Source organism: Peromyscus leucopus, chromosome 3, assembly GCF_004664715.2.
Source record: "Peromyscus leucopus breed LL Stock chromosome 3, UCI_PerLeu_2.1, whole genome shotgun sequence".
Taxonomy (NCBI): domain Eukaryota; kingdom Metazoa; phylum Chordata; class Mammalia; order Rodentia; family Cricetidae; genus Peromyscus; species Peromyscus leucopus.
The window spans coordinates 93,956,659-93,983,590 of NC_051065.1; the positions used below are offsets into that span (position 1 = coordinate 93,956,659).

At 40.2% G+C, this 26,932-nt stretch overlaps 1 protein-coding gene across 1 annotated transcript in view; it reads right to left on the bottom strand.

The window, feature by feature from the left end:
- Nucleotides 1-26,932, bottom strand: part of Ctnna2 (catenin alpha 2) — a 1,102,240-nt gene that overhangs the window by 782,315 nt on the left and 292,993 nt on the right. Inside the window, 1 exon segment of the mRNA XM_028871390.2 lies at nucleotides 5,551-5,717. Within this exon segment, the coding sequence (XP_028727223.1) occupies nucleotides 5,551-5,717 (167 nt within the window).

A 26,932-nucleotide genomic window follows, 5' to 3' on the forward strand; every position in this document is an offset into this window, starting at 1 on the left:
AACACTGCTGTTGTATTGTGGGTTTGTTTGTTCAGTTGTTGTTGGTTTTTTTTTTTTTCTTTTTCTATTGGTTGAGAAACTCCATACATGCATACAGTGTACTTTATCAAGTCTGCCGACCCTTTCCTTCCTCACCTTTCCCCCATAACCCTAATCCTTTCCATTTAATGTGGTCTTTGTTAAAACCCAGAGTCCACTTAGTGTGCACGGGTGTAGGATAATCTATTGGAAGGTTGCATCCATCAAGGAAACTTATGATTTCCTCTGGAAGCCACTGATTGCAAGATCTCCTCAGCAGGTGGTGAGACTTTATTTTCTCTCCCCACCCCCATACCCCTGTGTGGGGATTTTGGCTAGTTGATCTTGTACATACACTTTTGTGTTTAAATTTGTTTTGAGTCTTTGAGAATCTCACACATATTTAAAATAATTTTATCATATCTTTATCATATCTACACTCAACTCCTGCCTCTACCTCCTCCCAGACATTCCTCACTATGGAACCCTCTCCTATCTTCATGGCCTCTGGTTTTAAGCCACTTAGTCTAACTAGTGCTGCTTGTATGTGCATGGGTCTGGAGCCATGCAATGGAACATGGGCAATCTACCAGGATCTCCATCTGAAGAAAGTTGGCTTTTTCTCCCCCAGCAGTCATTAGCCAGCAGCTCTTTATGTTTTTAATCTTAAGTTTACAAAATAAATAGATGTTTGCAATATCTCAAGAGCCTATGCTTTTTTTATTTAAGAAAAATTTATTAATTTTACACACCGACCACAGATTCCCCCTCTCATCCCTTCTCCAGCTCCCCCCCAACACACCCTCCATCCCTTCTTCCAAAAGGGTAGGGGATCTCATGGGGAGTCAGCAAAGTTGAGGCAGGGCCAAGCCCCTCCCCCCTGCATCAAGGCTGAGCAAGGCATCCCACCATGGCTCCAAAAAGCCTGCTCATATACCAGGGATAGATCCTGATCCCACTGCCAGGGGCCCCTCAAACAGACCAAGCTACACAACTGTCTCCTGTATGCAGAGGGCCTAGTGCAGTCCCATGCAGCCTCCACAGCTGTTGGTTTATAGTTTGTAAGTCCCCCATGAGCTTGGTTCATTTGTCTCTGTAGATTTCCCCATTATAATTTTGACTCCCTTTGCTCATAGAATCCCTTTTCCCTCTCTTTGACTAGACTCCTGGAGACTGGTGCTTGGCCATGAATCTTTGCATCTGCTTCCATCATTTACTGGACGAAGGCTCTATGATGACAGTTAGGGTATTTACCAATCTGATTACCAGGGTAAGCCAGTTCAGGCACCTTCTCCACTATTGTTAGTAGTCTAAGCTGGGGTCATCCTTGTGGATTCCTGGAAATTTTCCTAGCACCAGAGGCTATGCTTTTTACTAGCAAAATATGAAGGAAAACACACATACACACACACACACCATGCTTATTTACAAGGATTTTTGTCCATATGTGCCAGCTTTTCCATGGGGGTTTGACTTGAGAGGGTAGTTCCATGCAATGACACCAGGCCTGATCTGAACTCAAGGTGGGACACGGCTCCCACCCTTGTACTAGCTCTAGATACTGCAGTTCTCTGTATATCCACAAGATGGAGACATTCCACTTTCTCTGTTACTGTGGTTTGAGAACAAATGCATTATCTAGTCCACGATCATTTTTAATTTTACTACTGACAGTCTGACAGACCTGCTTAACGTTGCTGGGCTGACCTTTGCATGATTTTGTGCTAAATCCTTTTCTTAACTTCCTTCACTGCTATGTGGAGGACAGAACGCAACTGACTTTACAATTGGCTGGAGAGGTGTCAGTCAACAGCAGTGGCCAAAAGAGCTGGAGGGAGAGAGGGAGAGAGGAGAGAGGGAAAGAAGGGTGGGGGGTCTGGAGTTGTAGACAGTGTCACAGACTTGGGTTTTTTTTTATTTAATTGTATTTCTTTATTTATCGTTTTATTTAGAGATAGAGTCTCCTGCATCCCAGGCTGGCCCCAAGCTTTAGATTTAGCTGACCTTGAATTTCTGATCCTAATGCTTTCCTAAGAGCTGAGTCCCATGCCAGTTTTATGTGGTGCTAGAGAGTAAACCCAGAGCATTGTGTACACTAGGTAAGCACTCTGTCAACTGAACCTCAGGCCCAATACATAGGCACGGAGATACTGATTGCTGGAGCAGTCATAGACTCCAGAGGGAAACCCATTAATTGACATTTTCTTCGACTAGTATAATTTCTAACTGCTTTCCACAGATCTACTCTTATAGCCACAGGTAAGTTTAACTCTTATCTTAATCAAAGAAAGTTCTTTTTCAACAGACAGAGAACATTACAGAGATGGACCACTGGGCAAAATGCAGAGAGTAAGTGACTGTGGGTTGCTCAGCACCAATTGCTACAGCTGCAGTCTCTATACCTAAGTTTCAGGGAAGATAAAGGGAAATTTAGGAGACTAAGAGACAGGATACTGCAGGATATTTCTAGAAAGGGGAGATTGGAAAAGTCAGAGGACCAGGTAAGGATGTCTGCTTAGCGTCAAATAGGGAAGTGGTACCCTTGAAATCACAAAAATATGGTTGCCTCAATGAGACCTGCATATTTCAAAAGACAGTGCCCTTAGATGTAGAAATTCATGAGATTGTGGCTGTTACAGGAGAATTGGTCTTCTCCAAGGACAAGCACCCTGACAGGTTATCCAATCCCAAGTGATCAGCGTATGTGCATGTGTATATAAACATGTACATATAAAAATGTGCATATAAATGACACTAAATGAACACAGTAGGTTATCTGCTGTCTATCTTTCTACCTATCCACACAAACATGTGTGTGTGTGTATGTGTGTGTGTGTGTGTGTGTGTGTGTGTGTGTGTGACAAAAATAATTGAAGAAAAGTCCATAAATTTAAAAAGTGGGGGTCAAGAGAGGATTTGGAATGTATAGAGGAAAGGGTAAAAATAATGTAAAGACAGTACTCATGTATCAAACATCATAAAATTTCCAGGCAAATGGATGGAACTAGAAAATATCATCCTGAGTGAGGTAACCAAGACTCAGAAGGACAAACATGGTATATACCCATCCATAAGTGGATACTAGAAGTAAAGGAAAGGATAACTAGACAACAATCCACAACTCCAGAGAAGCTAGCTAACAAGGAATATCCAAAGAGGGGCACATAAATCGTCCTGGGAAGGGGAAATAGATGAGATCTCCATTAGTGAACTGGGGAAGAGGGGTGGGCAATGGAGGGTAGAGCATGGAGGATGAGAACATAAGGTAATGGGATGGTCAAGCTGGAACAGGGATGGAATAGGAAAGCAATGAGATACCATGATATGGAGAGATATCACAGGGATAGAGAGAAACCTGGTGCTAGGGAATTTGCAAGGAATCCCCAAGGATGACTGCAGCTTGGACTATTAGAAATAGTAGACAGGGTGCCTGAACTGAACTGGCTTGCCCCAGTGATCAGATCAGTGAATACCCTAACTGTCATCAAAAAACTTTTCTCCAATGACTGATGGAGGCAGATGCAGAGATCCACAGCCTAACACCAGGCAGAGCTTCAAGAGTCCACTAGGAGAGAGAGAGGAGGGACTCTATGGGCAAGTACATCAGGATCATGATCAGGAAACCTGCGGAGACGACTAAACCAAACTAGAGGGAACTCATGAAAGTTGGATCAATTGCTGTGGAGCCTGCATGGGACTGGACTAGGCCCTCTGCACAGGGAGACAATTGTGTAGCGTGATCTGCTTGGGGTGACTGCTGGTGGTAGAATTAGAATTCATCCCTGCATGGTGGGAGAGGTTGGGAGCCCACTACCTATGATGGGACACCTCTTGCAGCCTTGAGGCGGGGGAAGGGCTTGGATTTGCCTCTGCTGGATGTGCCTCCCCATGGGAGGCCTTGCCTTTTGTGGGGGGAGGAGGATGAGTTGGGAGGAGGCTGTGGGGTGAGAGGAGGGAAGAGGGAGATCTTTGATTGGTGTGTAAAATAAATGAAAATATTTTCTTAATAAAAAAAAATCAAATTTTCAAAATATAAACAGCATGTTTCTCATGTGGACTGCCCACCATCATGCCCCCAAGAGATGGGGAACAGCATTGCTTAGAGTGAATATGGGGTACATCATTAATATATTTTCTTTCAGTCTCATTGACCCACTGTTGAGAAAGACTTCTGTCAGAACTGTATTTTTCTTAATGTTGCCTTTGAACTCTGAGTCATGTGTAAGGTAAAGATCATAAAGCCTTTTCTCCACCACAGTTCAGTACAAATTATTAGTATTATGAAAGGTTCATCTAACAGACAAGGGGCTGGAGGACTGCCAGCCAGTGCTGCATCTTACAAAGGCTCCAGGGACATCACCATGCATGGTCAGGCAGCATTTATGTTGGGCACCAAACAGATAGCAAGCTGAATGCACACACTTGGATTAAACCATGTTAGTTAGAATCCAGTGGCCAAACAGCTCATCTTAACATTGTATTGTTGCCCTAACTTTCTTTTCTTGAAAAGCTAGTTCTTTCTTGAATTGTATACCCCATGCAGTTTGCAACAGCCTTTCATAGCATTTGAGGGTCTATTCTTTGAGAAAAATTCAACAACCTGCCCCCAAGCACGTTCTGTTTTGTGTCCCTTGGCTTCTCGGGGACCTGAGAAAACATGAAATGTTTCACCCTATTTTGGGGTTGAAAATCACAGATTTCAAAGAGAAAACCAGAATTCAAGATTTTGGGGAAAAAAATTGAGGAGTTTGTGCATAAACTGAGAGTCTTGGGCCTTATGCTGGAATCTAATCTAGTAAATTCTATACATGATTTCTTGACAGGTAACACTTAGAACTTAAATATTATGATGTCTTGATCAGCTCCAGTTAAACAAGTCTGACACAGGTGAGGTGAGATGAGCTCTTATTACTCACCTTCTGTATCACTTTGCCCCATCACAACGTGTTCTTTTCATTGCCAAAGACTAGAAGACCCTAACAGAAGTAGGTAGGTCCAGGATGAGCTAGTATTTTCCAAGTATGAGGCCCAGCCTGCCAGCATATGGTTCCTGGGGAAACCCTGTGCTTTGTGCCTTATCAACTAAAGACTGGGAGAAAAATCCAGGGCTTGTGACAGTTGTCAGGGACTTCGGAGTCTCTGGAAAGAGATGTGAACTGGGCACTGTTTTATCACCAGACTACAATATATATATATATATATATATATATATATATATATATACATATATATATATATATATATTAACATGTGCACAAATGCATTAGCATATACCAGGCACTTTTCTTTTATGTACACTATGCCACGTACTCCACAAAGCAACAAATACAAGCTCTATGCTTAGAGGCAGGGAGATGACTCAGAGGAAATTTAGCTTTTTGAATGCTCTATAGGTTATAAATGAGCTATTAGAAAAATTTGGTGCTATACTAGGAAGCAAGTTTAATCAGGCAATCCACGAGCAGTGGAGCATGTCTAATCCTTCCCAGCTGTCCCCCCACCCAGAGGTTCTCATGAGGCCTACATACGTACAATTTTCAGATGAGATAAAAGTCTCATGACATCTGCCATATCAGCCAGGATTAGTAGGCGTGTCACAGCTGATAGCAGTGCCCGTGCTGCCCGCACCATGGTGCCACGCTTGACCGAAGAGCAAGGGTCATCAGCGAACTCGGAGGAGGCAATCCGCATTGTCTCACCTGCAAGACAAACACAGAGAGCCAGGTGGGTCATGAGGATGCTGAGAGCATAGTGAACTTAGGGATTTGTGGGTAGCCAATGCTGACCTCCAATACTGACCTAACTGCAAAGCTGGCATTTCTGAAATGCCAGTATTACCAGAGCTGGTGGACAAAGGAAGGTATTATTTCATACTACAGTGCAAAATCATGCTTTTAACACCAATAAGAAAGTCATTTAAGACATTTGATCTGACAGCTGGGATTAAATTACCCTAAACTTAACTCTTTTATCTCTTCATTTCCTTGGAGCCAGAGCCTATTCCTAGCAACTAGTTCAGGTGACTGACATCCAGATTTCGAAGTCAGCTGCTTTGTAGGTTGCTTTCTGCTACTGCGATAAACACCATGACCATAAGCAACTTGGGGAAGGAAGGGATTTCTTTCACTTATATTCCCAGGACATAATCCATCATTCACAAAGATTAGGGCAAGAAACTCAAGCACCAACCAAATCAGAAACCATGAAGGAGGAACACAGCTTACTGGCTTATGTTCTCACTCATACTAAACTAGCTGTTTTATATAGCCTAGAACTATTGGTGTAGGGATGGTACAACTCACAGTTGGGCCAGACCACCCCACATCAATCATCAGTTATGAAGATCTCTCACAGACATGTCCACAGGTCAATCTGGTAGAGACAACTCTTCAATTAAGGTTCACTCACCCTACATGCCTCCAGGTTATGTTAAGTTGACAATAAACAGTACCCAGGGCAGCCATCCATGGAGGACTGACTCTTAAAACAATGAACTTTTTTTAAAGACTACTTGTATGAGGCTAAGGCAGGAAGAGAGCCGAAATTCTAGGCTAGGTAAGCCTGCATAGCAAGATCATCTCAAAAAAAAAAAAAAAGTGAAAAAGAAAGAAAATACTCATAAAAGATTAATCTTTTAACTGGGCTAACAAGAAAAAAATGAGTATACAGAAACCCAAGATCCATGCTTCCAACCTTCTCTGGAAGCTTCCTCTTTAATGTGGAGAACATTTAGAAAACGTGTCTGCATTTGACACTTGCCACATTCTGAAATGGGCTTTGGAATTTACACAGTATCTAGGAATATCCATCCCATCCTAAGGAGCTCACTCTCTCAGAGGAAAGCAGGCTTCTAAATACATAGCAGAGTCCAGTAATAATGTGTCAGATGCATGAGCAAGAATGAAGAGGTGATGGAGAGAAACTAATGATTTCCTCATTTAGAACAAGAGTGTTATGAGGGAAGAGGGCAGCCTTCTCTCCCGAGCTGTGACAAAAAAGGGCCCTCCCGCTGAGGGACAAAGATGTACACTGTTCGGAACTGAGACTGAGGCTGAAGATTGGGAACTGTGGAGGCATTGAAGGGTATGCTGGAAGGGAGCTGTGACACCACACCACACAAGAGATTTCCACTGCACCACTGTCAGAGAGAAAGTGACTCGAATAGCTTCTTAGTTTTGGAAGATATATTAGCCATAAGATGTAAAGTAAACTTGAGTTGGGCGGGGTGGGGGGGTGGGGGTTATGACCAGGAAAGATACACCAGGTAGCAGGACAAAGGCAGTCAGGAAGGTATAAATGGAACCATATGAAGAGGAGGAAGAAGTGTGACAGAGGTCTTTGAAATAACAGCCAGTAAATTTTGTAAAGAGAAGTTGGAGCTGATGATGACCATGACCAACGAAGACACAGGAGTCAGTTATACATGTGCTTAGAGGGATGCAAGAGGTGGACAACAAAGGGTGTGATTAGCTATGGTAAGCCTGATACTGTACTGGAGATGAACACCCAATGGGGGAGAAGGGCTGGTAGGAAGCATAAACAAAGCTTTGTATAGTAAAGCATACAAGATATAGAAGACCTTCAATAAACATGAGAAATGCAGTTGATAGAACCAACTGTTTGATTGGTAATGAAACAGGTTATTAAATAGTTTAATAGAAATGATTATGGTTCTCTTCTTAAGCAAAATCCAACCAATTTATATCAAACCAATGATAGTTTGAGTATGTCCATTCTGTCATTTGTGCTAAGACACAAGGGGAAGGAAACCAATAATTTTATAGGCAGGTCAAAATAGCCTGTAATTCTCTTAATTGGAAGTATAGCTCATTCATCCTTCATAGCAGTCTGATTTTCTATTGAGAGTGGGCATGCAGGAAATGTGGGCATGTAGGAAAATGTATTATATCATTGGGCCCTTGAAAGACTCTACATCACCTAAAAAAGTCCATTTTCCTACTTGTCTGCTTAGACTTTATTCACAGGTGCAAAATAAAACAACCAGTGATGTACAACAAGAACTTGGGAGAAACTTAAAATTTCATTTTTGTGTCAGTACAATGGTGAACTGCTAAGACACACAATCCTTGGAAATATAATATAAATTTCAATTAGAGGCGGCAATTATTAAATGCTTATTAAGTACACATGTCCCATGCTTCACACACACACACACACAGAGAGAGAGAGAGACAGACAGACAGACAGAGACACAGAGACAGAGACAGACATATGAAATTTCTTTCTTAGCCACCCTAAGTAAAAGTCATTGCAAAATACATATGTATCAGGGAGAAGAAAACCAACTTATATACACTCTTTTCGATGTAGTAGGAAAGACCACTATACCCCAATGCAAATCCAAAGAGGATGACCATATAGAAAGCTAGATAACTTTGTCTAAGTTATCAATGAGAAGCTACTTGCTGTGGAATAGGCTTTATTCTTCATAGAAAAGTAAGAATTCTCTCTCTCTCTCTCTCTCTCTCTCTCTCTCTCTTCCTCTCTCACTTTCTCTATTACACACACACACAAATACACACACACACACACACACAGAGAGAGAGAGAGAGAGAGAGAGAGAGAGAGAGAGAGAGAGAGAGAGAGAGAGAGAGAGAGAGAGAGCGCTAGGGAGCTATTTGGATGATTCTAATTTCTACAAGTTCAACTGGTGTGAGTGCTACCTTGGATAAGAGGAGACCACTAGGATAGGGTTATTCACAGAACAGATGACCTCCAAATGACAATTTAGTTCATCTCCTCTCAGCAATGCAGAGGGAGTGTAGTTAAATAAATTAGGCTCTCCAGTTCAGATATTCAAATAGTGGATCAGGGCAACCTTGTAACACCAGTCCACACACGTGCTGGCTACCGGGTGACCAATTGTGTGTCGAAGCCAATGGGTGACAGGGTGTCAGAATAGAGTTCCAGTCAATCAGCCTGTGGCCCACACAAGCACTATTGGTAAGGCAGGACGCCAGGGAGGACAGAGAGGGCTGTAAAGCCTCATGGGAAGGATTCAGAACTAACACATAAAAACAAACTCACAATGAGCAAAGCTGGAATTTTTCCATCTCCCCACAAAGGCTGACTAAAATGTACAGTGGCATTCCAGAGTGTCTGAAATCAACTTCTGGCTTATTATAATACTAACTGTGCAGATTAAATGTGCACAGGGTGGAGAAAATGACTAGTGTGAGAAAATAGGGAGCACGCCACAAAGGTCTAGGAGAAGGCCCAGACTCCAGCATATGCCTGCCTGTAAAGGAAGGTGGGAGGGAAGCCTGCCATCCTGAAAGGTTCAGGGGCACAAGGAGCCCTGGAGCCAAAACTGGTGGACAGAAGACAAAAAAATAAATAAATAAAAGAAAGAAAGAAAGAAGGAAGGAAGGAAGGAAGGAAGGAAGGAAGGAAGGAAGGAAGGAAGGAAGGAAGGAAGGAAAGGGGATTTAAGACAAAGCACTGAGACTATAGTTTAACTAATGATTGTTTGTCCGGCATACACAAGGTCCTGGTGTTGATTTCCAGCACTGCTAAATAAATACTTCTGATGTCAAGATGGCTCAGTGGGTAGAGGAGTTTGTCATGAAACCTGATGATCTGAGTTGGATTGCACATGATGGAAGGAACCAATTCCTGAAAGTCATCCTCTGACCTCCCTGTGTTTGCTATGGCACATGTACATGCACCTATTCCAATGCACTAAATGAATAAATTAAAAATATACTAATGGAGCATATGACCCACAAGGTTACTCACTGTAAAAGACAGAGTATGAGTGAGAAGGCCTATGCTATAACAATGATCTAAGAAAGCTAAAGTCACATAAAAGCCCTAACTTTTAGTGCAGCCTAGCCCTCAAGATGGTCAAGTATGTCCCTGCTCTGGACTGCTCCCCCTTGAAAGACTGCCTATGCTTCATGGACTGCCCATGCTTCTGTGTTAACTGTGGGTCTCTTTTCAAGTCCATGTGCAGAGGCACAAGAACCCGGAAGCTACCCTGAGATGCCCTACAAATCCCAGTCTTAGTCACTGTTACAGGCAGTGAAGAGTCTGATAGATGCTCAGTAGAGAAGACAGAGAAAAGAAAGGAGGAACAAAAAGAGACCGATACAGATAAGAAAGAGAGGGAGTAGTGAAAACAGACAGAAGAAAAACAGAAGCAGACGGGGAAAGAAGAAAGGGGAAGGACAGAGGGATGGTTAGAAGGAGGGAGGGAGAGGAGAGAGAGAGAGAGAGAGAGCACTCTCAAACGAGAAAATGTAAGTTTGCAAATGTAAATCTCAGGCTAAGTTCTAAGAGTACTCTGAGATAAATAGCAGGTAATTTCATTCAGTTTAAATTAAAAACTAAAAGCCCATTCTGAGCAGATACAAACGATCTCACGTTGTTAAAGATTCCAAAGGAAGGCCACTGTGAAGTCAGTGATAACACTAATGTGTCTTATATCCCTGTAGCATTAGGATTACTGGGACAAAACGGAAATCTATATTACAAAATGATAGGCAAGTTCATCACTATAAAATTAGCTATTTTCCCAGGGAACTGCTTTTCTATAAGAATGAAAGAATCAGCTGGGAAATGGCAGAGTGTTTAGCATAGCAAATGGGCACTGGAGAGAAGAAAACAGGGATCTCCTGGTTTTGTGTGTGTGTGTGTGTGTGTGTGTGTGTGTGTGTGTGTGTGTGTGTGTAAATGTTCAATCTCAGTTACTTGACTATAGATCTAACTGGAGCCATACTGCCTTGCAAAGTCTCTGATCTTCTGAAGCTCCCATCACCTGCTGGAAAGACAAGTAGCTGGAAAGACAAGTAGCATGAGTGATGGGTTAGAAGCAGCCAGTCACGTGTAGTTCTTTCCCATGAAAGATTATGACAGGAGTATCTATCTAAAACCTCCACATATTTTAACTCATGGATTACAGGTGAAAAGCCTTCACCTATAAGTACATCCCTGTGTATGTATGTGTGTAAGTTACAAGGTGGAATTTGCATATTCGAGAAAACAATCAAACATTTGTCTTTCTGAGTTTGAAACACCAAAATTAATAGTTTACTTTCTAGATCTGAGGACACCTGTGATATAAAAACAGGAAGGAAGCCAGGAAGGAAGAGGACTATAGGAGGGGGCCAAGAAAGAAGAGGAAATAGAGGAGGGTGCCAGGAAGTGAGGGGGAAGAAAATCAAGTAAAGTACATTAGTTTGAAAATGCCGTAATGGTGTGTAATAACCTGTACAATAATTTAAAAATAGAAACCGATTTGAAAAAAGAGAATGGAAGTTTAAAATCAGTAAGATCCAGGTTCTCACTCTAATGTTAAATACATGAGCTCAGTGTTCATAAGATTGTGTTGTTTACATCCCTCAACTACAAAATGAGGGTGAAAATATGTTAACTGTCTCACAGAGTGTTAGTAGGGTTATTAAAGATAATATACTCAAGACTCTGATGTAAGCACGTACCTGTAACGGGCTGCTGTGGTTTGAATGGGCCATGTCTGCCATGGGCTCATGTGCTTGAAGGGTTGGTGCATGCACAGCTGGAGGTACTATTTTGGAAGGTTGTGAAACCTTTAGAAGGTAGAGCCTGCATGGATGAAGTGGGTCACAAGGGGACAGGCCTTGAGTCTTTACAGCCTGGCCTCACTTCCTGCTCATACTGTCGCCTGACTGCAATTGCAATGTGGCCACAGAGCTTGCTGCTCCTGTGTCCTTGCCTTTACCGCCTGCTGCCATGTCTTCCCTGCCATGATGGACTGTATCTCTTTGGAACCACAAGACAACATAAACCTTTCTCTCTCTTAGGCTGCTGTTGATGGCTCATTTTTTTTTCACAGCAATATAAAGGTAACCAATATTTATGGCATGGTTATTATTATTATTATTATTATTATTATTAATGCAATTTCTAGCCCATTGTTTGATTTTCTCAATACATTAAAAGTAGTTGAAATGCTGGTTACAGACTAGGAAGCATATTTTTGGATGGTCTAGGTTAAAAGCAAGAAAATATCTGTCATTCTCCATGTTCTAGTAAATGGTTCCATACCTGTGTACATACAGGCAGCAGTAAATTGATTTGGAGAGTATTACTTTAAAGGTACTAAGTTAAAGGAAAGAAAAAGAGTTGGGAAGGAAAAGTGGGTGGGGGATGGGAAGGAATTGGAGAGGAGGGAATTAGGTAGATTTGGTCAAAATACACCTTATGCATGTATGAATATTACATACATTCATATATGGTGAAAGTATTTTTTGTTATAAGTCAGGATATATGTTTAAATGTTACTAGGCTTGAAAATAAAAGATGCTTACTTTGGAATTCAAACTACCCTGGAGGCATCAGGCTTTGTATGCACAACTGAGCATAATCTTGAGGTAATGTGCACTAACATTGAACAATGAACCAGAGTGATAATGCACAGAATGGGTAGGTAGTAAATCAAAATCCAAAATGGCCCAAGAACACGGCTCATTCTTTGGAGCGTGGTCTGCATGTAAAGAAGCACTTTTTAAATATTTGATCTCTGAACTACTGAAAAACTGTGAAGTGAGGCTCAGAAAGTACAAGACGATGGGATGGACAACACAGATGGTTGCCAGCCTGCCGCACTAAAGGTTTAACTCACAGTTTCTTTGTCTCCTCTTAGCAGTGGCATCCAAGGGTCTTACTCCCTAAATTCACACCAATGAAATGGAAATGAAGAAAAACTCAAGCTGCAGAGTAAATACTGCAAAACAACTAAAGTAACAGCCCACAATGAACCAGAAAGCCAAGGGGAGCGAGACATTCCAATGACCTTCATATGCTTGATGTGGTGACATGCATTGAAACTATTTTCATTACTATGTACACAGGTGGGCTATATGAGGACTGAAAACAAGACAATTCAAAGGAACCAAATATAACATCCATAGTTCTAACTTAAGACCAATCACCAGGGGACATCTGATGAATTGCCTTCTGGAAAGTTCTTTAAATCTGTATTTTTGCCAACAATTAAACTGTGTGAACATATCATGACCTTTGTCTAACTGCATAAAATATTGATAGTAAATAAAGTTTTTTTCTCCTTTTTCCAGCACAGAACTCCTAAATAAAGAAAAAAAGAAACAAAAGTCTCCATCTCCCATCATCTTAACTCTGTCTATCTGTCAGTGTTTCTTTCTGTCTGTCTCGCCCATCTCTCTGCTGTTATTTCCTGAGAAAGACTTTCCTGCATCTCAGACTGATGTAGGATTTGCTGCCAAGGAAAGGATGACTTTTTGAATGCTACATCCTCCTTTCCCCTTTCTAAGCACTGGGAATACAGGCGGGGTAGTCCTCCGGGGAGCTATTAGTTCCCTTTACATGATACACTATGAATCAAGTTTTACACATATTCTCTTTAAGGTACAACTCTCTAAGACTATTGAAAAATGAGTACTCTTTAGCCATGCAACAATCACAAACAATGTTGCTTTTGCAGAATAAAATAAGAAATAAGATTATACAGTTAAGTACTACACTACCAGTTTCTGTAAGCCTTGGCCAATTCAGCCATTTGAACTACATATTAGCATAGAGGAAAATATCTTCACTTGTGATAAAGCAAACTGAGATGAGTAAATGGCCAAGGTGGAGAAAAATACAGAAATTGCGAGGTTTCCCTAGTGGGATCTTACCACCTGATACCTGCCCTGCATCCTGTCTGGGGGTGAGTGGGGTCAATTCTCATTTCACAGGAAACATCCTGAGTTGGTTGATGATTTGAAAGGATCCATGGAGGAGGCATTGATTTAGCTGAGGACCTCTGAGTTAAGCAAATGCAAGGATATCTTTGTGAGAGGGTTCCATGAGTGGGAGCTGCTGCTGCCAGAAGGCTCATGATTTCTTCTGTTTTACAGACCCATTAGTTCCTGAGTATATAGACTTCATGACTCTTTCCATTTTAGGATCATTTGCATTTGTCTCAGTACTATAACACGGTTATAAGTGGTTCTCTCTCTGCCAATTATAAGAAATATTGTTCTTTTAAGAGGTCAAGATGTTCCAAGTTCTATTCAGAAAATTTTAGCTGTACCAATGCATGAATGCTGGGAAAACTCTGGTGGGGTAAGTACTCTCATGCCATCATTTATCCCGGAACAACCGAGGAGTGAAAGAGAAGCTTACTTGACCAAGGTCAACTGCATGGTAAGTGGCAGGGTGAGTGTTCAAAGCCAGCTAGCTCTAGAAAGAACCTTTAGTTTAAAAATAGCACTTAATATCTACTTGCTCCATTGAAGTATCTATTGGCATATTTCTGAGTGGCCTGAAATTAGAAGTTGAAGACCCATCTACATGTTTATTTGGCCAGTTGAGCATTGGAAAGTAGAAAAGAAAAAAAGGAGTAAGAAAGAGAAGAAAGGATAGGAAAAGAGATGGGAAGGGAGAGGAATAGAGGGAAGGAAGGAAGAAGAGATGAAAGCAGTAGGGAGAAAGGACCTAAGCAGGATTATTTCCAAAGATTATTCCCGGGCATGCTGCTTCCTTCTGTTACAGTAGGACTGAGTTGCGACTGCCTCTACCTTGCCCTAGCCTGGAAGTTGGCCAGTGTAGAAGCCATGATTGCAAGACAATACTTTCTCTGCCCCTGACATGAAGGCATTTTAGATGATGTGGTGATGCCTTATTATGAAACTATTTCTTCCATTCTAAGGGCCTGGAAATCTGGCTGGACCTCACGGCCAGAGTTAACAACACACCTTGAAGTAAGGAAGACTGTTTCTTTTTCTGTGTACTGAGTCTGTTTGTGTAACCTGCTTTTAAGAGAACAATTCAGCAACTCATCTTACTTCCCTTGCATTCCCCATGTAATCAACTTTTACAACCTTTGCTAATGCATAACTCTAATCTTAAATTATGTCCTCTCCCACGTCTCCAACCTGAACTAATACATGTGTGCTTGCATGTTATGATAGACAATGCGAAAATAACAAATAGGTTGAAAACAGCCTTATAAAATAAATACTGTACGTGTTGGATGTTACATGGATGTGAGTTTAGACATTTGTTTACAGTGGTGGCTGCAGTACTGTTTGTTATCTAGGCCAGTTGGGGGCAGATGCAATCAGGGAAGCTTCATCCCCTGTGAACCCTGTTAAAGGTTTCTATACAGGATCTCTCATGCCTTCCCACATGATACTTTCTGTGCTGTTAGAAGAAGAAGAAGAAGAAGAAGAAGAAGAAGAAGAAGAAGAAGAAGAAGAAGAAGAAGAAGAAGAAGAAGAAGAAGAAAACCCTTTTGCGGAGAACACAGACACACAGAAGACAGATCCAAGAGGCAGCATCTAGGTAGGCACAGATTCAGTTTCAGACAAAAGACAGACAGGGAAAGACAGAAGACACAGGCAGGGAGAGAGAAGTAGAAGATTCAAATATGAACTTGCTCTTTGTCAAATTACTCCAAGGTGAAGTTCTTTCAATTTTTCCCCTTAATGTGACACTGATACTTTATTGGCAACTCTAAGTTATCATTAATGCATTCAAACCAGAGCAAGATGAGGTATGCCTTTACTCAGCAAATGCTGGGACGAGGAAAGGAAAACTTGCCGAGGTTGCCTCTGAGCTACATAAAGTCATACTGAAGGGAGGGGAAAAGTTCAATGATGGTTCAAAATTTATTGAGCTTCATAATGGTATAATTTGATTTCCCCTTTTTATTTTTTATTTATTTTAAGTCAGTACACAAGTTCAGGAAGTACCATGAGACTGTAATATTTGAGAAAGGCAGGTGCCAGGGAAAGCAGTGGCTCCTTCCTTCTTTGTTTTGCCCACACAGAAAGTTGCTATAAAAGGAGAGAAACCTTAAAACATTTCTTTTTAAAACGGCAAAGAATATGAAAGGCAAGATATGCATTTCACTCCAGGGTGGTTATGATTCAAGTCCATGATTAGGGAAAAGGTCGGCAATTCACAATCAGATTTCCCTCTGAGGACCAGCAGTGGTTAAAGACAGTATTTTCTATGGCAAAAATCTACATTAAAATGAGCTTCCTCCATGAGCATTTCAAACACTGAACACCTACTGAGGCACTGGCACAGGTCACCTCCTGAGATCCACAGTCTCACAAGAACGCTTTCTTGGTTAAACTTAAAAATCAGAGATGGGCTAGGGAGATGGTTTGGTGGAGAATAGCAGAATTCAGATGCCAGAACCCATCTCAAGAGCTGGGTGCAGTCATGCTTGTACCTGTGTGTGTGTGTGTGTGTGTGTGTGTGTATGAGGGTGGATGGAGGTGGAGACAGGAGGATTGCTGGAGCTTGCTCGCTACCTGTCTAGCTTCCAGTTCAGTGATGGACTCATCTCCAGTGAAAGTGGTGGAAAGTGACAGGGGGTATTTAACATCCTCCTCTGTCCTTTACTCATAACACACACACACACACACACACACACACACACACACACACACACACATAGCCCTTTACCCAAACCACATCAAGACTAAATCAGTATTGCAAAGTAAGAAAGCTGCCTCTCCCTGTATCACTCCAGAAAAGGGAGTAGGCTGGCTCTGAGATCATTTGTTATTTTCCTTTTCTCAAGTAGCTCTCTGAGAACACAAGAAATTAGGTAGAAAGTCTCAGAGATCTGTTGGCATCAATGTCCTTGAAATGACTGTAAAACTGGGGAAGTTATGGTCCTGATGAGACTCCCCCACTATCATCTTTAGTCTAAGTGCAACTGAAGGGTGCCTGGTGTCTGGTGGAGGCCAGCATCCCAGTCTCTACTAGATGTGCCAATGGAAAGCTCTGGTCACTGTACTCCAGGCTGTGAAACCCACAATGTGTCAGCAACCAATAACAATAGTTTCACTAACAAAATGCCTATTCAGCCACATGACCGTTCTCCAGACTGGTTTGAGAGGCTCCAACATTCTAGTTCACATTTGGTCACCCCAGCACTCTTTAACAAGGGCTGATCATGGTTCCAAGGCTGTTCTCCCTCTCTGGAGACGCATTCAGTATGCAAGAACCACAACAAACGTCAGTAACTGATGATTAAGTGTATTGAGCGTTATGAGCTATTAAACATCGTTAGAAACGGTAATGCACCACCTTGCAGAAAGCACAGATCATTAAGCATATGGATTTTAATTATTTCAGCTATAGCCTTCTCCAGGGTTGGAAGGAGAGGGTGAAAGCTAATTTTACATTGTGGTAGCCAGTGAGACTATCAAGCTGCCATGTGGTACACTTCCCAAACGAGGCTTTTGCAAAGACCTGTTAAATATAGCAATTGCCACGTTCCATAAAAAGGAGATTATCATCTTGGGCTGGAGTGCAATAAAAGACCATAAACTTGGAGATGTTAAAAGTGATGTGCTAATCCTAGGAGAAAAATGGAATTCAGTGGATCATTAAATAAGTTGCACATTTTTTCATTGTATATACATGCACGTATGTGTGTATGAGTATCTTTGTGAGTAGATGCGTATGTATGTATCAGTGGTGCATGCCTGTGTAAGAGTTTGTGTGTGTTTTTAAATGTGAGGGGATGTAGAAACTAGAGGTCATCATGGAGTATGTTCTGCTGTTTTTCTCTGCCTTACTTTTGGAGATAAGCTCTGCCCTTGAAGGTGGACCTCACCAGTTATATCAGACTAGCTGGTGACCAAGTTCCATTGAGCCTCCTGTGTTTCAGACTAGCTGGTGGCCAAGCCCCATTGAGCCTCCTGTCTATGTCTATGGAGCACTAGGGTTACAGGATCATTCTGCAGGTCCCAACTACATATGTGAGTGCTTGGAATTGAACTCAGGTTCTTATACTTGCACTGCAAGAACTTTATCATCCGAGTCTTCTCCTCACCCAGTCAGTCAGCTTGTATTTTTATTAAATAAGGAGAAAATAAGTGACAGGTATATACAGTTGATTGTTAAATAAATGCATCCCTAGTAAGTACTCTAGCCTGTGTTTTATGTATTTTTACTGAAGATAATTTTTATTTTTATTTGTTAAATATATTCTGATCAGTTTCCCCTCTCCCCACTCCTCTCAGATTTTCTGCCCCTTTCTATCTATCCACATCCAAGCCCTCTCTTTCTCTCTCTTTAGAAAACAAACAGCTAAGTAAATAAACAAATAGGATTTTTAAAAAAGAGAGGAAAGAAAAAAGCATAGAAACACATGCATATGCTATAAATTAGTTTGCAAAGCTAGAAGTATAAAAAAATTAACATTTATATGACCTCAACATTTTAAACATCCAAAATATGTAAGGCAAGACTATCTATAAAGAGTATGTTGTTGTCTTATTTGTATTCTTGCCAATAAAGTATTCTCTGGCTCAGCTTTCTATTCTTCTCACAATCATGACACAAATCAAACCCATTAAAATGTCAGCACCCTGGTAACAGTGATCCATAGCTGCTAGAAGAAGTGTGCCTTCCAGACTCTTTGAATATGATGAAGAAAACAAGGAACCACACCATAGTTTGCAGCAGGAATACACAGGTAAATCAACATGATTATCAAAAATGCTACCAAAAATGCAAAAAACTTGAGTTTGATACCAAGGGACACATGACAGAAGGAGAGAACAGATTCTTACAAGTTGTTCTCTGACATCCACATACATGCTGAAGTATATATGTTTACACACACATACACATACACACACACACACAGATGCACACTCACAAAATGAATGTAATATATTTTTAAATGTTAGCTCTACATCTGACTGGGCTCAGACAGCATCCAGAATCAACAATCTCAACATGTAAATGCACGGGGCACTATGCTCACTCTTGCTGAAAAAGATATAGTTTGAGTCAGTGCAGAGTAGGAGGGTGGACTTCATGTTTACATTCTAGAATGTAAGCACACATGTACATGCCTGTTCCTATTGCAGAAAACCAACTTAACTTTACAAAATAAGACAAGATCTAAGCAGTTGCTCTCAGGCTTTCAGCTAATGGTGCTATAAAATTCCAGCTCAGTGGTCTGCAGGATATTGCTGTGTAGCAAAGTGCTTGCCATATTCCACAGCCAAACTAGTAGCAGAGGTCAAATCTAGCCATGACTTTTAGCACAGAAAAGCCTTCCTCTTCATGGGAATCATTCCAATTGGAAATCTAAGGTGTCAGCTTTCTGCTATTGTTCTTTGTGTTCTTTCTTTTTTTATATACTATTTGGTATTTATATGCCCCTTTAGAGCACATATAAAATTATAATCTACTTTATATTAGGATAGATCTCATGAGAAAATGTTTAATGTCCTGCTAAAAGGAGAGAAATGAATACTGATGGGGTGTTTCCCAGGAACTAATGAGCTCTGTGTTGGAAAAGGGGCCAGGAACAAAAAAAATGAAGAAATAGCTCCTCTAGAATTCTAGGTCTTCCGAGGCAACATTCAGGCTAAGATGATTGGTTTGCTTTTGCATGCCTTTGAGTCTTGAGCAAACTAATGTGTGATATAAAAGGTGTTCCTTGTTGGCTTTGGATGGACAAAGCTGGTTCCTGGCATGGTTACAGGATAATTGTAAGTCCCTCTGAGCAACTTCAGCATCTGAACTATGTCATGCATCTCTAAATCCTGACTGAGGGTATTGATGGACCCTAATCCCTCAATTTTACAAGACAACTCTGAGGACATTCAAGTTCAGTTTCACCCGGCTGACAAGGGGTGGGGTCTAGACCAGAGGCTGAGTCTCTCACCTTTGGCTTGAGATTCATGCATATTTCCACTGAATTTCTCTTGGGCTAAAGTCTACTATACTGTTGGAAAAAAAAAACTTTTTTCCCATATACTTTTTACAAATTCACAGCTACCTTTCACCAAGTCAGTTTTCATAATTGAAAACATTTCAGATCAGTTTAGATGCCTTGGTATTGTACTTATGTGGATGTATATTTCAGTTCCTATGGCATCAGTGTTGTCATTGGTAAAAATAAATAGCAGTTCTATCTCTGATCTCGTGTCTGCTGAAATATATATATAAAAGTAAATGGAAAGTATTCCAAAGCACATTACATAATTCACATTATACAAATTTCAGCAAGATAAACTAGGCTTGAAATTGCTATACAGGAAAAAACAAGTGAACTTAACTTTTTCCTAATGTTGTTGTCCTTGGCAAAGAAAATAAAACAGGAACAATTCCAAAAATGAGAAAGTTGGTTAAGGATAGAAAATTCTACCTTTCATTTCACATTTCAAAATTAGAAATAAAACAAAACAAGATCCAAGTAATTGCTCTCACAATCACCACTAACAAAAATTCCAAATCAAAGGCCAGCAGGATGGCTCCATGGTGGGGTAAAGCATTTACTATTCAAGCCTGACATCTGGAATTGGATTCCAGGACTCACATGGTGGAAGGACATATCCAGCTCTCAAGAGTTGTCTTCTGAACTCCACATTCATACTATCCACATGACAATAAAAATAAAATCCCAGCTTGGTTAATCTATATTTTAAAATGTAACATGGAAAAAATGATTTTATTCACTGGTTTCTTCTAGGATTACATTGTCATGGTCTCTGCTTTAATATATGATTGCCATTGAGTTCCCATCAATCATAGAAAAGGCAGTCTCTTCCATATGATTATAGTTATGTTCTCTTTACAGACATGACAGGAGGTGACTGTGATTAACATTCTGTTTCATATATATATATATATATATATATAATATATATATATAATATATATGTAATATCTACACCCACATTGGGATATCAACCATAAGACACATTATATACATATGTATATACATAGAGCAGTTGTTGCATGAACTATTAGGTCTTGTTAATAAAAACAAACTCATGGCCGGTTATTGGGGTGAATGCTGGAAGATCAGAGAAACAGAACAAGCCACAGCCAATTCCTCAGCTGATTCTGTTTCCTCAGACTGGAAGCTTCTGAGTCTTCATCCAAATGGATCTCAGCTGAACTGCTTCTTGAAGGCCTGAAGCTTAACCAGACTCTAGTTCCTCGTCCTCACGCCTTAAATACCTTTCTGCTTCCTGCCATCACTTCCTGGGATTAAAGGCTCTTGTTACCATGCCTAGCTGTTTCCAGTGTGGCTTTGAACTCACAGAGATCCAGATGGATCTCTTCCTTCAGAATGCTAGGTTTAAAGGTGTGAGTGCCACCATTTTCTGGCCTCTGTATCTAGCGGCTGTTCTATTTTCTGACCCTAGATAAGTTTATTAGGGTGCACAATATTTTGAGGAACACAATATTACCACAAGCAGTGGCTCCAGTAACTAGTAATGAAGAAGATCAATTTGAGGTAATGCAAAATCCTCAATCCAAAGCCACAAACAACCAAAAGTACTAATCATTGCTTGTATCATTTCCATGATGAATAATTCATCTCTTTGGTCATGATATGTCTCAAACAACCTTCCCTCCTTCCAAATCAAGAGGAATTTTTTTTTTAAATATGTCAAGTAGAAAAATAAACAAGAAACTTGGAAGAAAGAAAAAGGTCCTAACAAGGTGATGTAAGTGGAAGGAAAGTTATAGCCTTGGAGGTAGGGGCTGATCATCCTCTGCTATCTTGGTTTGCAGGGTTAAAGGAAACCATCATAAGACAGAGAGAAACTTAAAATTCATTGATTTTTGGTAGGAGGTATTCTTCATTTTTTTTATTCAACTTTTCTCCCTTTTCTTCTATTTCAGTCAACTTGTGTGATTTTAAAAATGAGGCTGTTTTATCTTTGGAAAACATAATGAAAAACAGAATAGGGTTTCACCCCTTTAGCATTATTCATTTGAGGCTTGCTATTAGGATTTAGTTAGAGCAACCTAACATCTAATCATTGATCGGGGTGGTTCAATATGCATTAAAGAGCTGCTTCGTGATGAAGAGTTGAGAATATAATCATATCTATAAATATGCAGTATGTGTAAAATATGAGAAGGGATGTATTATTTCATTTATCCTTCTGTGCTCATGTGTTAGGTATCAGCTATGTGGCAAACACTTATTAGGTCCAACATACTCAAGATGAAATTCCTATCTCTACAAGCTTGTAGCCTAATGGTTCTGAAAGATTCAGTAGAACAGAAACAAGGATCATCTGTAGAAAAATGGCCACTTAGTGAGTACTTGGAAATTGAAAAAAAATGAGTAAGTGAATTTAAAAAATTGGGAACCATAGTGTGTAAGGGTGTTTAGTCAGTTCAAATTCAACAGAAGGTAGGAGCAGACAAAAAGTACTTATAAATAATATATGTTAAGTTTAAAGTTTTTTTTTTTCCTTTTTTACTGCCAATATGACTTTCAGCTGTGACTTTGAAGCAGGGCAGGAGTCAGTCACTGGCTACTCCACACTCCCAGCTACACTGCCAGCAGCAGCATGCTGACAGAAATTTCCCAGACAGCACTCTTCATCACGAAGCAGCTCTTTAATGCATATTGAACCACCCCGATCAATGATTAGATGTTAGGTTGCTCTAACTAAATCCTAATAGCAAGCCTCAAATGAATAATGCTAAAGGGGTGAAACCCTATTCTGTTTTTCATTATGTTTTCCAAAGATAAAACAGCCTCATTTTTAAAATCACACAAGTTGACTGAAATAGAAGAAAAGGGAGAAAAGTTGAATGAAAAAAATGAAGAATACCTCCTACCAAAAATCAATGAATTTTAAGTTTCTCTCTGTCTTATGATGGTTTCCTTTAACCCTCTCCATCTTACCTCCCGAGACAGGGTCTGTTTATGAACCTGGAGCTAGGCTGGCAGCCAGCAAGTATCAGAGATCCCCTGCTTGTCCTTCTCCACCCCAACAGTACAGAAGTGATAGGTACACTTTTGACCATGCCCAGCTTTTTAAATGGGTTCTGAGATTTGAACTGAGACCTTCATGCTTATACCACATGCCCTCCTACCGACAGAGCCCTCTCACAAGTCCGTTTTCTCTCTTTCCAAAGGAAAAGTGACTCACTGTCTCAACCAAAATAAGATAAGGTATCTAAAATGTCAGAAATCATAGGAGAAAATTACTTCTTAAAACATCCACATCAGGTTTTCAAGAAATAAGCAAAATATTTTCCCACTGACCAGCTATTATTTACTTCAAATAAAGTACAACAAAGTTAAAGCAAGTGTCCAGATGTTAACTTTGATAGAACAAATAGCCCATCTGTTTCTTATGTGTAGACTTCTTAGATTCATTGTCAGATCACCTTGTGTCTGAGTCCTTTTCTTCTTTAAAGCTGCTTCCAATCAAAAGGGACTGCACTCATTTTGTTTCCTTTAGAGGAGAATATGAAAACACTGAAGGGCAGCTTGGAAACTGAATGCCACGTGCCTGTCAGTGAGAGGTGTATAGTCCCTAAGTAAACATTTTTCTTTCCGCAAATTAATTTGCTCACACTTGGAGGATAATTTACCTTCTCACACAGGTCTCCTTATGAGAGAATCAGATGCAGGCCATGGCCAAGTTTAAGAACTCAAAAGCTAGTGTAGGTTTTTCCAGCCCTGTACACCTGGTTCCTTAACACTCTCATTTATACATTATAGATTTCCAGTGACTTAGCAGCAGTTGCCTTGGGATCAGGTTGGCAGATGTCTGACTACAGGAAGTATAGAAGTGTGTATGAACATTAAACATGGGTTAATTTTTGCTCCTACTTTGGATAGCTAGTGACCTTTTTCACTCAAAGGAAGTGAAAGGCATGGATGAATCAGAAAAAAAATACCAAAGAAGATGTCAAGGTATTAGAGACCAGAGAACTGAAGCTATATTGAGCAATATCTGGGCCTATTAATGTGTCTTTAATCACTGCTCAGAGACATGTGGTATGAGTCAGACACTCCAGCAGTATTGACAAGGGACAAAAGCAGGCCAGGTAGAACCAGTCTAAGCCACTGTCCTGTCATACTAGTCCCAGGATAATACTAAGGTAAGAAAGTAGGCCAGGTCTGAATTCACCATACAACTATCACAGGTTCCCTAAATAAACAGTGGGAAGTCAACTATATTTAATTGTCATGCACAAATATAGGTTCAGTACATTTTACTCAATATCTCTGTTATCAACACAGAGTTCTGTAAAAAGTCCTGTTCAGTGTAAATGCATACAGTATGTGTTCATGCCACATAAATACTTCACCCAAGGGCACCCTGGCTATATTGTCCGCTCATGGCTTTGGCATTGGAAGTGAGAAAACACATGAAAATCCCATTTGTAGAACAGTGTCTAAGGGTCCCTTTTGCTTCATTGTGCTTTCCTTGGGAATTCCCAACCTCATATCTGTAATAATGCCAGATATGGCTACATACAATCTATAAAACAGCAGCATTGCAAAACCGATTTTGTTCTTTTTCATGTGGATCTCTTTCATTTTAACCAATACCAATCCCTCATCTCTAGTTACTTTTAGTACATTTGCTCTTCTCCAGACATTAGGAATAAGTGAACTGTCAACAATATAGCTGCATATTGTTGAAGAAGATGACCTACAGGATGACCACACTAACCAACATGGAGGAAAATGTTACAAGACCCCGTCCTTGGATGAAGAGTTATAGATATTCAGTGGCTGCTGAGAAAAATGGTTTACTACAAGGACAAGCCCTTGATTGTTTTTTCAACCCTTAGTGGTTAGCATGACCACACTGGAAACATTAATTGGACTCAGTAGTTTTGCAGGTACGTATGTGTGTGTGTGTGTGTGCGTGTGTGTGATTTATATAATAATTATAGAAGAAGCCATGAATTTAAGGGCAGTGATGGGGAAAAAGAAGAGAAATCAGAGTTGGAAAAGTGTGGGTGGAAAGAATGTAAACACAATGTACTCATGTGTGAAATTACAAAAAATTAAAATACAATATATATTTTAAAAGAATAAATTAATAGCCATCTCGATTATCCCTTCCCATTCTAATTTTAAAAAATAACTATAGCGGGAATGAGTGAGTTAGAGTGTACCATGCACAACGGAAAGCACTTTCCACATAAAAGCTCTCAGTAAGATAGAGACTATTGAGCTTCATTTCAAAGATTAAACAAAACAAATACTGCGGCTTAGTCAAGAAGATTAATCAGTGTGCCCAATGCCACACAGCTACTCAGCCTCACCCCTGAGACTGAGATCAAAGCTTGCTTGATCCAAAGCTGTGATTTCAGTAACAGACGAAAGGAGAAGCTCCATGTTGGTGGAAGAACCTAGAACAAAATGAAATAATGACGGTGGTGATAGGACAGTAAGGGTAACAATAGCAGCCAATCCTGACAGCATGTGTCTGTTCCAGAATCTGATACAAACATCGCATCTATTGATTGACCAGTCATAGAAACCCTATCAGGCAGATACTATTCTCATTTTGTTGATGAAGAAATTGAAGCATAGAAAGTTTAATAAATTTAAGAAAGGCTACAAAACATTAGATCAATGAATTATGGTTTCATTTTGGCAAGTTTAGCTATAGAATTTGGTCTTTAAACACTTTTAAGATAATACATGTAATTATACATTCACAACAATGAAATACAATAAAAATTAGTCAAGCCGGGCGGTGGTGGCACACGCCTTTAATCCCAGCACTTGGGAGGCAGAGCCAGGCGGATCTCTGTGAGTTCGAGGCCAGCCTGGGCTACCAAGTGAGCTCCAGGAAAGGCGCAAAGCTACGCAGAGAAACTCTGTCTCGAAAAACCAAAAAAAAAAAAAAAAATTAGTCAAAACATCAAAAGTAAATGTTCACATTTATAATAACTTTATGTCTATTTTTCAAAACAATCTTTTCATCACTTTTTATTCATTTATTTTATGTGTATGGATGTTTTGCTATCACATATGTCTGTGTAACCACATGAGTGCCTAGTGCCCATGGCGATCAGAAGAGGCATCAGATCCTCTGGAACTGGAGTCACAGATGGGTTGTGAGCCACCACATGGGCCTTGAAATTGAACCTAAATCCTCTGAGAGAGCATCAAGTTCTCTTAACTGCAAAAGCATCTATCCAGTCCTATAGCTAACATTTTAAATAAAATCTACACATTAGGAGCTGGAGAGGTGGTTTGTCAATTAAGGGTACATAGTATCCCTGAAGGGGACCTAAGTTTGGTTCCCAGCATCCGTATCAGATGCTTCACTCCTACTGATATCCACAACACCAGGAAATCTGACATCCTCCTCTGGCTTCTGTGCTCATCTGTATTCATGTGCAGGTGAACACACAGACACACATGCACATGATTAAAAATAAAAGTAATCTTTTAAAAAATACTAAAAATGTGTGCCATTACTATAGTCCCAGCCCTGCATTTTCCCCTTCCATCCTTCAGCCCTGTTCTGGGTTCTGTACTCAACATCCCTTCACTATTTTTTTTTTCATGGTCAACATTCTCTCCACTGACTTAAACTGCTTATGCATTTCTCTGATGTGTGGAAAGCCATGTTACAGTATTCTAGACACCACACAAAATAGAGTAATTAACTCATTTTGTTACACCTTAACATTCCTTAAAACCTCAAAGTTTAAAAAAATTTAAAAAGTATAATTTAATATTGAACACATATTCTTATTTTCTAATCCTTATGTAACAATAGCTTAATTACTAAATAAATTTAACTCTAAGAAGTCGAATGACTTTAAAAATAAATATCTATTTAAATATGTTTTGAAATTGTATTTACTTGTATTTTGTGTGTATGGGTGTTTTGCCTGCTTATATGTCTGTGTACTATGTGCAGTGCCCATGAAGACCCCAAAGAACGTGTTGGATCTCCAGAAAACAACTATAAGTGTGTTGGCAGTGGAACCCAGGTCCTCTGCAAGAGCAGCCAGTGCTCTTAACTGCTAAACCATCTCTCTAGTCTCATAAGTATCATTTTTTAAAGTGACTTGGATAGCAGAGAAAATAGCACTACAGAGAACTAAGCTCTGTATTATCACATTAAGTTTTTCTAATGAATGTTAACCATTACCATCT